Source organism: Rana temporaria, chromosome 6 (genome assembly GCF_905171775.1).
Source record: "Rana temporaria chromosome 6, aRanTem1.1, whole genome shotgun sequence".
NCBI lineage: Eukaryota > Metazoa > Chordata > Amphibia > Anura > Ranidae > Rana > Rana temporaria.
In genome coordinates this window covers 16,668,768-16,682,325 of record NC_053494.1, presented here as the reverse complement: position 1 = coordinate 16,682,325, position 13,558 = coordinate 16,668,768, and the positions used below count along the sequence as shown (strand labels likewise).

At 49.3% G+C, this 13,558-nt stretch overlaps 1 protein-coding gene across 7 annotated transcripts in view; it reads right to left on the bottom strand.

Annotated features, from left to right (window-relative positions):
• TOM1L2 (target of myb1 like 2 membrane trafficking protein) overlaps window positions 1–13,558 on the bottom strand; it is an 85,989-nt gene that overhangs the window by 15,764 nt on the left and 56,667 nt on the right. For all 7 annotated transcript variants that reach the window (XM_040356333.1, XM_040356334.1, XM_040356331.1 and 4 more), the window contains 3 exons: window positions 10,373–10,493; window positions 8,420–8,537; window positions 5,197–5,272 (listed from right to left, as the gene is read on the bottom strand). In XM_040356333.1, coding sequence (XP_040212267.1) covers window positions 5,197–5,272; window positions 8,420–8,537; window positions 10,373–10,493 — 315 coding nt within the window. The remainder of the gene's footprint in view (window positions 1–5,196; window positions 5,273–8,419; window positions 8,538–10,372; window positions 10,494–13,558) is intronic.

Below are 13,558 nucleotides of genomic sequence, written 5' to 3'. Positions count from 1 at the left end.
AAGGTTAAAAAACATTTATAACTGGCATTGTTGTGCCGGCCCGGGCATGACGTGTACCTCCAAGGAGGGCGGAGAGTAGGTGGCGTGCCGAAGGCCATCATACCAGCACACTGGATTTGACAAGGTCCCATTAAACTTCACACGTGTCAGGGACTTTAGACGGGTGCAGGGGTCAGTAGGATCATACGGCTCCCAGCAGTGTAAACACAGGACACGTCATCGGGGGGAATTTGCTCTTGTACACAGAGGATGTCATCCGTTTTGCATTGCTTCCTGTGATAGCGCGTCTGACACCGATAAGGACATTGAGATCACTCAAGCCGAGGACTGGGTGGACTCAGCACTTCATTATAGTGAAACTGAATTAGAAGTTTGGTTGTGTTATAAGGAGCAGCTAGAAATTTTATTGATGCCAAAGCTCTACTCGGCTCCATTCACACCTTGGCGACAAAACGCCCGACGCTCTTGCCGCTGGAGGGGAGAATTGCCATTGATGTCTATGAGATGGTTCACATCTCATAAACGCCGTACGCCTGCCGCCTGAAAACAAGTCCCGGACCCTTTTTTTCAGGCGGCATTGGCGTTCGGCCATAGACATCAATGGCAATCCTTTTGCGAAAAAAAAAAGTAACCTAATCGCGGCAAAATACGCTGCGTACGCGGCGTTACAATGTGAATAGGGGCTTAGGCTGCATTCACACCTAGGCGACAAAACGCCTGAAGCGCGACGCTCGATACGCTGGAGGGGCGAATTTCCATTGCTGTCTATGAGATGGTTCACATCTCCTATGCCGAACGCCGTACGCCTGCCGCCTGAAAAGAAGTCCCGGAACCTTTTTTTCAGGCGGCATTGGCGTTCGGCCATAGACAGCAATGGAAATGATTTGTTAAAAAAAAAAAAGTAAACAATTCGCGGCAAAATACGTTAGAGTGTGAATGCAGCCTAAGCCCCCGTTCACACCTAGGCGTATATACGCCTGTAGTGCGACGCCGCTGCAGCCCCGAGACGCCAGAGGGATTATTTAACATGCACCTCTATGGAGATGGTTCACATCTCCACGCCGAACGCCGTACGCCTGCCGCCTGAAAAAAAGTCCCGGACCTTTTTTTCAGGCGGCTTTCGGCGTTCGGCATAGGAGATGTGAACCATCTCCATAGAGGGGGTGAAGGCTGCATTCACAATCGCAGCGTTTTGTCGCCGCAAATCGCCGCTATTTGTCGCCGCAATTCGCAGGACAAAACGCCGCGATTTTGTACGCCGAGGTGTGAATGCAGCCTTAAAGATATACCTTTATAGCCAGATTCACAAAGAGTTACGCCGGCGTATCAGTAGATACGCCGTCATAACTCGGAATCTAAGCCGTCGTACGTTTAAGTGTATTCTCAAACTGAGATACACTTAAACCTAACTAAGATACGACGGCCTGAGCTGTCGTATCTTAGCTGTCTAGTTCCGCCAGCCGATAGGGGCGTGAACGCTGATTTACGCCTAGAATGCGTAAATCAGGGAGATACGCCGATTCACGAACGTACGTACGCCCGTCGCAGTAAAGGTACGCCGTTTACGTAAGGCGTTTTCCGGCGTAAAAGTTAGTCGAACAAATAGCTGGCCTAGTCAATGTTAAGTATGGCCGTCGTTCCCGCGTCGAAATGTGAAAATTTTGCGTCATTTGCGTAAGTCGTCCGTGAGTGGGGCTGGACGTTATTTACGTTCACGTCGAAACCAATACGTCCTTGCGGCGTACTTTGAAGCAATGCACACTGGGATATGTCCAGGAACGGCGCATTTCACAACCACTTCCCGGATGTCAATTGACTATTGACCGGGCAGGAAGTGGTTAAGGTGAAAAAACTTTTACCTTTACAACCCCTTTAAACCCATATTGGGGTTCTCCATCACTCACCATACATGGTGGTATTCTTGATCGTTGATGGGAGGTACCGGTTTAGTCTCACTAGCATTTAGTTGTTGTTCAGCCTTTTGTGTTGTAATGTAAGGATAGAAGTTGGATATATACTGTGGCTGTATTTCCTATGTTTTTATGCCATTATGTTGACAACCCGAGAGTCGATTTTGCTGCATTATTGTGCCTGTTCATGCCAAACTTTGTTTCTTTTCCCAAAAAAATATTGAAATTTAAAAAACACAAGACATAAATATTGTTTGGGTACAGCGTCGCACGACCGCGCAATTGTCAGTTAAAGTAACGCAGCGCCGTATCCCCAAAAAAAAAATGGCCCGGTCAGGAATCCCCCCCATATCTTCCAGGGGTGAAGTTGTTACTTGATAAGAAAGAAATGAATGATTTTCCTAATCATTTAGTGCCACCTGATGGCTGACTGAAGGTACTGCACACCAATGATTTTGCATTACACAAAGAAGACGGTGCACTAACCCCTAACGAGCAATCAGGCAGAGGCGGCTCTAGACTTTGTGAGGCCTTAGGCAAAACCTGACATGGGGCACCACTCACACCCATGATGGGAAAAATAATTTAAGGACAAGAGCCTCTTCCCCACAACCCTGGCCGGTGGTTGTGGGGTTCGGGCAGGGGGCTTATCGGAATCTGGAAGCCCCCCCCCCCAGATCCTGCTCTTTAATAACTAAGGGGCGGGGGCAACCCAGTGATTTCACCTGGTGAACCCACCCCCTTGTGACATCATTGACTGAGGGCATGCTGGGTCATTGATGTCACAAGTCACAAGGGGGGGTGTCACAGATATTCACTGGTTGTTAGGGACGCTGGCAGGCCCCGCTCCTGAGTCGGGGCTCTTAACGCTGCCTGAGCACGTTAACGTCCCCTGTCTCTCAAAACTGGGATAATGCATTGGGTAAGCTAGGTGGCCGCGAGGCCCCTGTGAGTGCGAGGCCTTAGGCGACCGTCTAATTTGCCTAATTAAAGAGCCGCCTCTGCGATCAGGTATGAGCATTAAGTAGCGAGCGATCAGGTATGAGCATTAAGTAGCGAGCGATCAGGTATGAGCATTAAGTAGCGAGCGATCAGGTATGAGCATTAAGTAGCGAGCGATCAGGTATGAGCATTAAGTAGCGAGCGATCAGGTATGAGCATTAAGTAGCTATGTCATGATGTCAGGTGTGCCAGCTTTTCTACACAAAGTTTATGGTGTAAAAATGTATTAGTGGAAGACACAGACAGACAACGTGGGGTTTGCATCCCTGACATGGTCTGCCTAGATTGTTGGTCAGTAAAATGCCACAGAGGAGGGGAGGAGTCAGGTGGTTACAGGGGGAGGGGGGGGGGTATAGGCTCCTGGTATACCGCTCACCATTCCTTGTGTAATGAGCCACTGGTCTATGGGCTCCAAGTTGGAGCTGCCAGCTCTCCCTCTCCTCTGGATGAAACCCAGACCGTTCCCAGCACAGAGAAGGAACAGAGAGAACAGAGAAGGGACAGCAGAGAAACAGAGAGATTACAAATACAGTAAATAGCTGCGCTGGAAGCCTCTAGAAGCAAGTGTGGCCAGATGAAAACAAAAAGAACTACAACTCCCAGTAAGCCTCACCAGCTATGAGGCCCTATTGCTAGAAGCTTGGATTGTCATTATGGGATTCAAATATAAACTTCACCAAAAAATGTATATTGCAGTTTTGAAAGCTGCATCGCCCACCAGTTTTCCTTTTTCACTAGGCTGGACCCAGGGGCAGACTGACCATTCGGGCAGTGCCCGAGGGCCCCGTGCCACTAGGGGGCCCCCCCATCAGTAAAACCAGGGACAGTATGTAAAAATCTTCTCAGTGTGTGTATATATATATATATATATATATATATATATATATATATACACACACACATACATACATATATGTGTGTGTGTGTATACTGTGTGTCTGTATATGTTTTCTGTGTGTATGTATACTGTGTGTGTATGTATACTGGGTGTAAATAGTGTGTGTCTGTGTGTGTATACTGTGTATGTACACTGTATGTGTGTGTATATACATATATATGTGTGTGTGTGTGTGTATACTGTGTGTCTGTATGTGTATTCTTATTTGTAGCTGCTGACTTTAAAACATTTTTTTTTTGGGGGGTAGAGACTGGAGCTCCCCTTTAAAAGAAATCTATGGTCACAGTGTATACCGTACTTTAATTGTGCAACATCAGCACTAAAGTAACAATACAAACAATAGTCATTTTTGACAATCCTATATAAGCTTACTTGAAGAATCCCCTTTCCTGTTATGAGTGCCGCCTGTCTGTTGGCCGTCTCTTTCCATAACGTCCCTGCATGCTTTGCAGCTTCTCAATTTCCAAGGACTATATATCCCATGGTACCTTGCTGCCTGCAAGCAGCGATTATTCCTGAACTGACCCCGCCTCTTGAAACTCCTCCTCTCAGCACCTCTGTAGTTCAGAAGGCAGGCTCTGTGACATGTGTGACACAGCAGTGCCTACTCACAGTGTATATGTATAGCGGCTACGTATCTCTAAATTCAAGGAAGGAAATGAGTTGTAAAGGTACAAGTCTACCTACGGACACTGCAAGGTGTTTTTTTACCTTAATGAATAGGATGCATTAAGGTGAAAAAACACAAACCCTGTAAGGCCCCTTTCACACTTGTACGACTTGAAGCTATGCCTGTGTAATCTTGAGGTCTAGGGACCTCAAGCCGCATCAAAGTCAGACCAAAGTAGCGCAGGGACTACTTTGAAGTTTCATATATAGATATGAATGGTACTCGTTGGAAATCATGGGGTACGACTTGTCATGTGACTTTTCATCCAAGGACAGGTCGCACAAAGTGTGAAAGGGGCCTCAATATTTTTTGTGGGGTGGGGGGGAGCCCTGTCTGGTAGGCTGTACAATGTTCCTGTAACTGCACCTTCTGCCGCACACCGATGATCACCCCGTCTCCATCCCACATCCAATTCCCTTACCGCCCACGCCCCCTGCTGGCCAAGACAAGTACAAGAGGATCGGTGCTTCCCCCCGTTATCGGCAGCTCTGCGCTAAACACAGCTTTGCCTAAAAGATCAGAGTACACGGTCACACTGACCTCATTATCACATAACCCATGAATCATAGACAATGGATCTTGTACTACAAGGAGTAACACTTTCACTTTCCATGGCTGGGAGGTGACAAAGGTACGAGTAGGCCTCATTTATTTCCCATCATCAGATGTGTTGGAACAGATAAGTCAAGCTGAGCCAAAGAGACAGAACTACTTACCCCAACTGTGTTCTGCTGCCGGACATCCAGAGCCGACGCCAGTCCTCCAAGGGCCTGAGGATCCTCATAGGTTACACTGGCACAGAAAAAAAAAAAAGAAGATCAAAGGGGGTCATGTAAAAATTCTACAAGGCGCACTCCATAGGTAAAGATCAGACTGAAGCCAATTACCTAATCCTATTGGATACAGAGGGCTAGATTCAGGTAGCCCTGCATAATTTAGTGCGGGCGTAACATATCTCCGATACGTCGCCGTAAATTAGGGCGCAAGTTCCGTACTCATAAAGAACTTGCGCCCTAAGTTACGGCGGCGTAACGCATGTGGGCCGGCGTAAGCCCGCCTAATTCAAATGGGGATGATGTGGGCGTGTTTAATTAAAATTATTGTTGACCCTGCGTCGTTCGTGAAAGAATCCCAGTGCGCATGCTCGAAATTCCGCCGCAAATCGTCATTGCTTTCGACGTGAACGTAAAATAACGTCCAGCCCTATTCGCGAACGACTTACACAAACGACGTAAAAAATTCAAAATTCGACGCGGGAACGACGTCCATACTTAACATTGCATACGCCTCATAGAAGCAGGAGCAACGTTATGCCGAAAAAAGCCTTACGCAAACAACGTAAAAAATTCAGCCGGGCGCACGTACGTTTGTGAATCGGCGTATCTAGGTCATTTGCATATTCTACGCCGAAAACGACACCTAGCGGCCAGCGTTAATATGCACCCTAAGATACGACGATGTAAGAGACTTACGCCAGTCGGATCTTAGGCTAATTTCGGCGTATCTTGCTTTCTGAATACAGAAAGAAGATACGCCGGCGCAGCTTTGAATTTATGCGGCGTATCTATAGATACGCCGGCGTAAATCCTTGCTGAATCCGGCCCAACCCGTTTTCTCATTATATACCCAACCAGTAAAAGGGAAGAGTGCTTTTACCTGCTATGGAAGGATTTTTTTTTTAATTATTATTATTATTATTATTATTAGCTCTCATTTTGTCTTGTCTTGTGTTGTGTATTGTGTGTTTCTCAATTCCCATTATAGAAGTTTTACTTTAAAAAAAAAAAAAAATCTTGTATTTGCATGGGAGTATGGCCATGCTGCAAATCCATGCCGCGGTCGCCCAACTCGTACAGCGCAATAGAGAAGGATTGCCGCTCCAAGGCCCAGTCCTCTAAAGCACACGCCCTTTTAGGAACTTACAGGTGCTGACTCTGCAATGAACTAGGAAGGAAGAAAAAAAATCCTGGACATCCCCCCCCACACCGTCTTTATTGATATCTTGTGTAGCAGATGAAATCTAATACAGTCACTTCATGTAACAGAAAAAGCGACTGATGCGTTTCACACCGTATTAAGGGGCTTTATCAGCTTTGATTAAGCCCCTTCATAAGGAGTGAAATGCGCAATTTTCCTACAATTTTGTACAGGTCAAAAAGGTCACCAATGTAAAAAGCAGAAAAACGCCTGTAAAAAAACGCCTGTAATCTGCCTAAGGCCCCATTCACACCTGAGCATAGCGTTTTTAGGCAGAAAGTCGCGCAATTTTATCGCGATTTCTGCTGCGTTTTTTTAATCACGTTTTTGCCGCGATTTTGTACTGGTTCACATCTCCACTCCAAAACGCCTGAAGCCAGAAGCTCTAAAACGCCTAAAGCTCAAACAAGTTCAGGGATTTTTTTTTTTTTTTAGGCAGATTTGGACGTTTTCGGCTTTTTACATGGGTGACCTTTTGACCCAAGTCCCAGAACTTGTTTGAGCTTCAGGCGTTTTAGAGCTTCTGGCTTCAGGCGTTTTAGCCCCCATTCACATCTAGGCGTTTTTACGCCTGTAGTGCTATGCCCTTTCCTTTATGAAAACACATGTCCCTCTATGGAGATGGTTCACATCTCCACGCTGAACGCCGGACGCCGGACGCCTGCCGCCTGAAAAAAGGTCCCGGACCTTTTATTCAGGCGGCTTTCGGCTAGGAGATGGAAACCATCTCCATAGAGAGGGTCAATCTGGGGCACATCTAGGCGGACAATACTGGCGTTTTGTCGCCGCAAATCACGGTACAAAACGCCGCTATTTGTACCGCGATTTGCGGCGACAAAACGCAGCGAATTTGTCTGCCTAGGTGTGAATGGAGCCTAAGAGCTTCTGGCTTCAGGCGTTTTGGAGTGGAGATGTGAAGCATCTCCATAGAGAATAAATATTTTCCCCTCCAGCGTTTGTAGCTTCAGGCTGCATTCACACCTTGGCGTACAAAATCACGGCGTTTTGTCCCGCGAATTGTGGTGACAAATAGCGGCGTTTTGTACCGCGATTCGCGGCGACAAAACGCCGCGATTGTGAATGCAGCCTTCACCCCCTCTATGGAGATGGTTCACATCTCCTATGCCGAACGCCGAAAGCCGCCTGAAAAAAAGGTCCGGGACTTTTTTCTCAGGCGGCAGGCGTACGGCGTTCGGCGTGGAGATGTGAACCATCTCCATAGAGGTGCATGCTAAATCATCCCTCTGGCGTCTCAGGGGCGGCTGCGGCGTCGCACTACAGGCGTATATACGCCTAGGTGTGAACGGGGACTCACGCGGCGTATTTTGCCGTGATTTGTAAACTTTTTTTCTTTTTTTTCACAAAACATTTTACATTGATGTCTATGCCGAACGCCGAAAGCCGCCTGAAAAAAAGGGTCCGGGACTTGTTTTCAGGCGGCAGGCTTACGGCGTTCGGCGTGAACCATCTCATAGACATCAATGTAAATTCGCCCCTCCAGCGGCACGAGCGTCGCGCTTCAGGCGTATACACGCCTAGGTGTGAATGGGCTCTCAGGCTTACACCCCATTCACACCTGGGCGTTTTGGCTGCATTCACACCTGAACGCGGCGTATTTTACCGCGATTTGCCGCGACAAAACGCAGCGTTTTTTAACCGTGGTTTTTCGCTGGAGGGGTGATTTACACATTGTCGGCTATGGCCGAACGCTGAAGCCGCCTGAAATAAAGGGTCAATAGCATTAAAAAAACGGTATAAAATCATGCAACTTTCTGTCTGAAAAGGCTACGCTCTAGTGTTCGGGTTCAGGCAGGAGACATCAGATTTTAATAGGAGGTGCTGAAGGCTTCTGCAAGGCCATGGTCCTCTGATGCAGGTAAAAATACATTTGGCGTGGAAAAGAATGGGGGGCGGAGCTATCATTTATATAAAATAAGGCCAGGGAATAAACAGCATGCTTACTTTTTCCGCTGATCAGCCAGAGAGTTAGTCCTTGTCTGTGCAAACATATCAAAGTCATCCCGTGGATTGGTGGCCGGGAGGGTACTAAGTGTAGAGCTTACAGTAGTCGTGCCCATATCTGAAACAAAAAACAGTTATCAATAGAATTAGCGGCTCATCTGATCTCGTTTAGAAAATACTTTAATCAGTTTTGGATGGAAGTCAGAAATGGTAGCCAACGCGTTTCTCTTATTATAGGTGTACTTTAAAAAATCTCAAACACACAATGGTCAGAGGAATTTTATACATCCATACAATGCTACCTTCAAGCATGGGAGACTGGTGTTACCCATAATCATGAATTAGACAGAAGTAATAGAGCTTTACAGTGAGCCTGTAGCCATGTTGTGCACATTTATATATGTATATATTCACAACAAGCAGTACACAAGCTTTAAAATACGCCCAAACTCACCACTGTGGCTGCAGGCATTGTGGAGCAATTCATTCCTATAGCTCATGGCACAAACACTGACATCCTTCAAGGTGCTCTCAGAGAAAATCGGTTCCCCTGCTACCCCTCCCCGCAGTACCTAAGCAGCTCAGCTCCCAGTCTCAGCTGCCTCTCTCCGCAGTACCTAAGCAGCTCAGCTCCCAGTCTCAGCCGCCTCTCTCCGCAGTGCCTCAGCAGCTCAGCTCCCAGTCTCAGCCGCCTCTCTCTGCAGTGCCTCAGCAGCTCAGCTCCCAGTCTCAGCCGCCCCTCCCAGCAGTGCCTCAGCAGCTCAGCTCCCAGTCTCAGCTGTCCCTCCCCGCAGTGCCTCAGCAGCTCAGCTCTCAGTCTCAGCCAACCCTCCCCGCAGTGCCTAAGCAGCTCAGCTCCCAGTCTCAGCCGCCCCTCTCCACAGTGCCTAAGCAGCTCAGCTCCAAATCTCAGCCTCCCCTCCCAGCAGTGCCTCAGCAGCTCAGCTCCCAGTCTCAGTTGTCCCTCCCCGCAGTGCCTCAGCAGCTCAGCTCCCAGTCTCAGCTGTCCCTCCCCGCAGTGCCTCAGCAGCTCAGCTCCCAGTCTCAGCCAACCCTCCCCGCAGTGCCTAAGCAGCTCAGCTCCCAATCTCAGCCGCCGCTCCCAGCAGTGCCTCAGCAGCTCAGCTCCCAGTCTCAGCCGCCCCTCCCAGCAGTGCCTCAGCAGCTCAGCTCCCAATCCCAGCCACCCCTCCCAGCAGTGCCTCAGGAGCTCAGCTTCCCCTCTCAGCCACCCCTCCCAGTAGTGCCTCAGCAGCTCAGCTCCCCCTCCTCCCAGCAGTGCCTCAGGAGCTCAGCTTCCCCTCTCAGCCACCCCTCCCAGTAGTGCCTAAGCAGCTCAGCTCCCAGTGTCAGTCGCCCCTCCCAGCAGTGCCTCAGGAGCTCAGCTTCCCCTCTCAGCCACCCCTCCCAGTAGTGCCTAAGCAGCTCAGCTCCCCCTCGCAGCCACTCTTCCCAGCAGTGCCTCAGGAGCTCAGCTTCCCCTCTCAGCCACCCCTCCCAGTAGTGTCTCAGTAGCTCAGCTCCCAGTCTCAGCCGCCCCTCTCCGCAGTGCCTAAGCAGCTCAGCTCCCAGTCTCAGCCGCCCCTCTCCACAGTGCCTCAGCAGCTCAGCTCCCAGTCTCAGCCAACCCTCCCCGCAGTGCCTAAGCAGCTCAGCTTTCAATCTCAGCCGCCCCTCCCAGCAGTGTCTCAGCAGCTCAGCTCCCAGTCTCAGCTGCCCCTCCCCGCAGTGCCTCAGCAGCTCAGCTCCTCGTCTCAGCCGCACTTCCCAGCAGTGCCTCAGCACTAACTCACCCTCCTCCTTCCCTGTTCTCCACTGACTCAGCTCTCAGCATAAGCTCTAAAAAGCAGGAAAGCGTGCAGCCCTACTGGCCCACAGAATGCACCCATAAAATGGGCTACTACACATGTTGCTATATAACAGTCTAGGCCTGTATGAGCAGCAAATCATTACCAAGTCCACCAAGTTGGGTCGTTAGTGATGCAGGGGCCGTGTTGCCCACCATTGGGCTGACCACAGCTGGTGATCCGGGGCCAAGATCTATTAGATTGTCCTCTGTGACCTCACTCAGGACCTGTGACATCACAGAAGAAGCAGATTAATGGACCAGTGAGCGTAAAATACAACTGAAGTGATGAGAAAGATATATTACACACCCATACCTGTAGAGATACACACATCAACAATGCACCCTTTACGTACTAATGGGTGGTGACCTGCGACTTGGTTGTGCTACTGACACCAGTGAGAGTGCTGCCAACTCTAGGCCAAACCATGGCACAGGATGGCTGCCACAGCTGTGTGCACTAGATGGAACTATGACAATGGTAAATCTGTTGAGAGCAGAATATCGAAGTGCCCATTGCTGAGATTGATTTGAAAACGATCGTTTTTTGTGCTGTCTCTGGCTTTAATACTTGAGGAACTGACCCAGAACGAACACCTGTAGATCAGGGAAGTTGAACGGAAATCCGGGTGCAACGCTGTGCGTTCGCTTCTCACTCAGCTGTATGATAGAAAAGCAAATTCCTTTGGTTTCCTAACACTGAATTGTGTTACCTGTCACCTAATTGGCTGAAGCAACAGGCGCTGTGATTGGACGCCTATTAGGCGTCCAATCACAGGACGAGAGGAGGAGCGGACAGGAGAAGCAATCAGGGTGCCTGCTGTCGTCACACGCTGCCCACCCGAGACAAGGTAAGTGTCGGGCAGATGACGGGGGGGGGGGGGGGGTCACAGTGGCAGCACTTGGGGCACAGTGACTGTGTTTGATGGACACAGTGGCTGCGTTTGATATTTTTTTCCCCCAGAATTTTTCAGTTTGTATGTGCCCCCCATGGGCGTCCGCTGAACTTTTTTCAGGGGGGGGGGGGCATCATTTTAAGGTCATCCATGCTCGGTCCCTTTTCGACAATGTCATGAAGGGGAGGGGCTTAGTCATTATCACATAAAGTGCAGGCATGCAAAGGTTTGAGAAACCTGATGCAACTATCAAGCAACTAGCAACTTTGAATAACAATATCATAAAAAATGGGGCCCCCCCCCCCCAAGGAAATAACAACCCCTCCCCCTCTCTGTCAGCTGGAGCTAGAAGAGAGAGAGAGCAGCTCTAATTGTATTCGCCGTGACGCTGCCTTGCTTCCTGCCCGCTGTTTTTCTCACCGAGGATCATGGCACTGATTTGTAGGGGGGGGGGGCAAGCGCCCTCCCTTGCCCTATGGAGCGGACGCCCATGGTGCCCCCCCCCCCCCCCCCAAAATTTGGAGCACCAGCCGCCACTGGATCTCCATACATGTTTGGGGTCAGTGGCTGAGAAAGCACTGAAACCCTTATCCGTATTATCAGAATTGATAGCCGGAAACAGCCATGAAAAGTGGAGAGGTCAGCAATGGTCACCGTTCTACTTTCTTACTAGAGGTTCTTCCTTCACATGGTAGTTTAGCCACATACACTGTATTCCAGCACAGGCAAGCAACAGCAGATTCTTGTGGCTGAATGGGAAAAGCAGCGGGGGCTCAGTTCTCTCTGTAAGAATCAGATCTTGAGCAACCGCTGCTCATCGGAGCCGACGTGATGATGTCACCTCTAAACTCCACCCTACATGTTTCGTCCCATGAGATGTCTTCCAAGGGGCGCCTGGGATCAGGGTTTTGTTAGCAAAGTGCTGTGATACCTCCTAGTCAGTGAGGTCCGAGTCTGGTAAGAACTTATGTGGTGGTGGTTGGAGCACGGGAGTTGGTGGAGGCTTTGAAGAAGTCGTTTATTCACATTGAACTTTTTCTTCACTCATCACAGTTTATATGGGACTTTTCATTAATGTCTACAGTTTATTAATGCAATTTTTCATACTGAATATGTTTAAAGCGGAGTTCCACCCAAAAATCAAACTTCCGCTTTTTGGAACCTTCCCCCCCTCCGGTGTCACATTTGTCACCTTTCAGGGGGGAGGGGGGTGCAGATACCTGTATAATACAGGTATTTGCACCCACTTCCGGGAATGACTCCCACGGGAGTCACTCGACTTCCCGTCTCCCCCCCTGCTGCCTTCTGGGAAACACACAGGTCCCAGGAGACAGCGGGGACCACTGGGAAAGTGCCACGCTACTCGTGCATGCGCAGTAGGGAACTGGGCAGTGACGCCGCAAGGCTTCACTTCCTGATTCTCTCACCGAGTATGGCGGCAGGGGCAGCAGAGAAACGAGCGACTGCTCGTCTTCTGCTGCCGTCATCGCGGGCGCGTTGGACAGGTAAGTGTCCATTTATTAAAAGTCAGCAGCTGCAGTATTTGTAGCTGCTGGCTTTTAATATTTTTTTTTTTGCGGAAACATATACTTTTTGCACATCTGTATAATGTATTGACAGGCTGACAGCAGCCATTGCTGTTCGCATGTTGCCGCAGACCAATCGCTTACCTGCGGTTTGGGACAGGTGTCCGAGGCTGGATGTATCTTACTGCGTTCCAGGGTCAGACACCTTTCCTGCTTGGTGTGTAGATCCATGCGAACAGCGATGGCTGCTGTCAGCCCGTCAATAGATTGTACAGGATGGGCAACCACCACTATTCACATGCACCTGTGATTTTAGCCGCAGGAATCCGGTGTATGCATTATCGTCAATATAGTTTCCACATAAGGGGGTAGATTCACAGAGAATTTACGCCGGCGTATCCATAGATACGCTGCGTAAATTCAAATCTGCGCCGGCGTATCTACTTTCTGTATTCAGAAAGCTAGATACGCCGACTTTAGCCTAAGATACGATTGGCATAAGTCTCTTACGCCGTCGTATCTTAGGGTGCATTCTGACGCTGGCCGCTAGGGGCGCTTCCATTGTTGTCGGCGTAGAATATGCTAATTTCCTAGATACGCCGATTCACAAACGTACGTGCGCCCGGCGTTCGTTGGTTGCGTTAAGGCTTTTTCGGCGTAACGTTGTTCCTGCTATTAAGAGGCGCAGCCAATGTTAAGTATGGACGTCGTTCCCGCTTCGAAATTTTAATTTTTTACGTCGTTTGCGCAAGTCGTTCGCGAATAGGGCTGGACCTAATTTACGTTCACGTCGAAACCAATACATTGTTGCGCCGTACTTGGAAGCAATGCACACTGGGATATGTACACGAACGGCGCAATCACGTCAGGT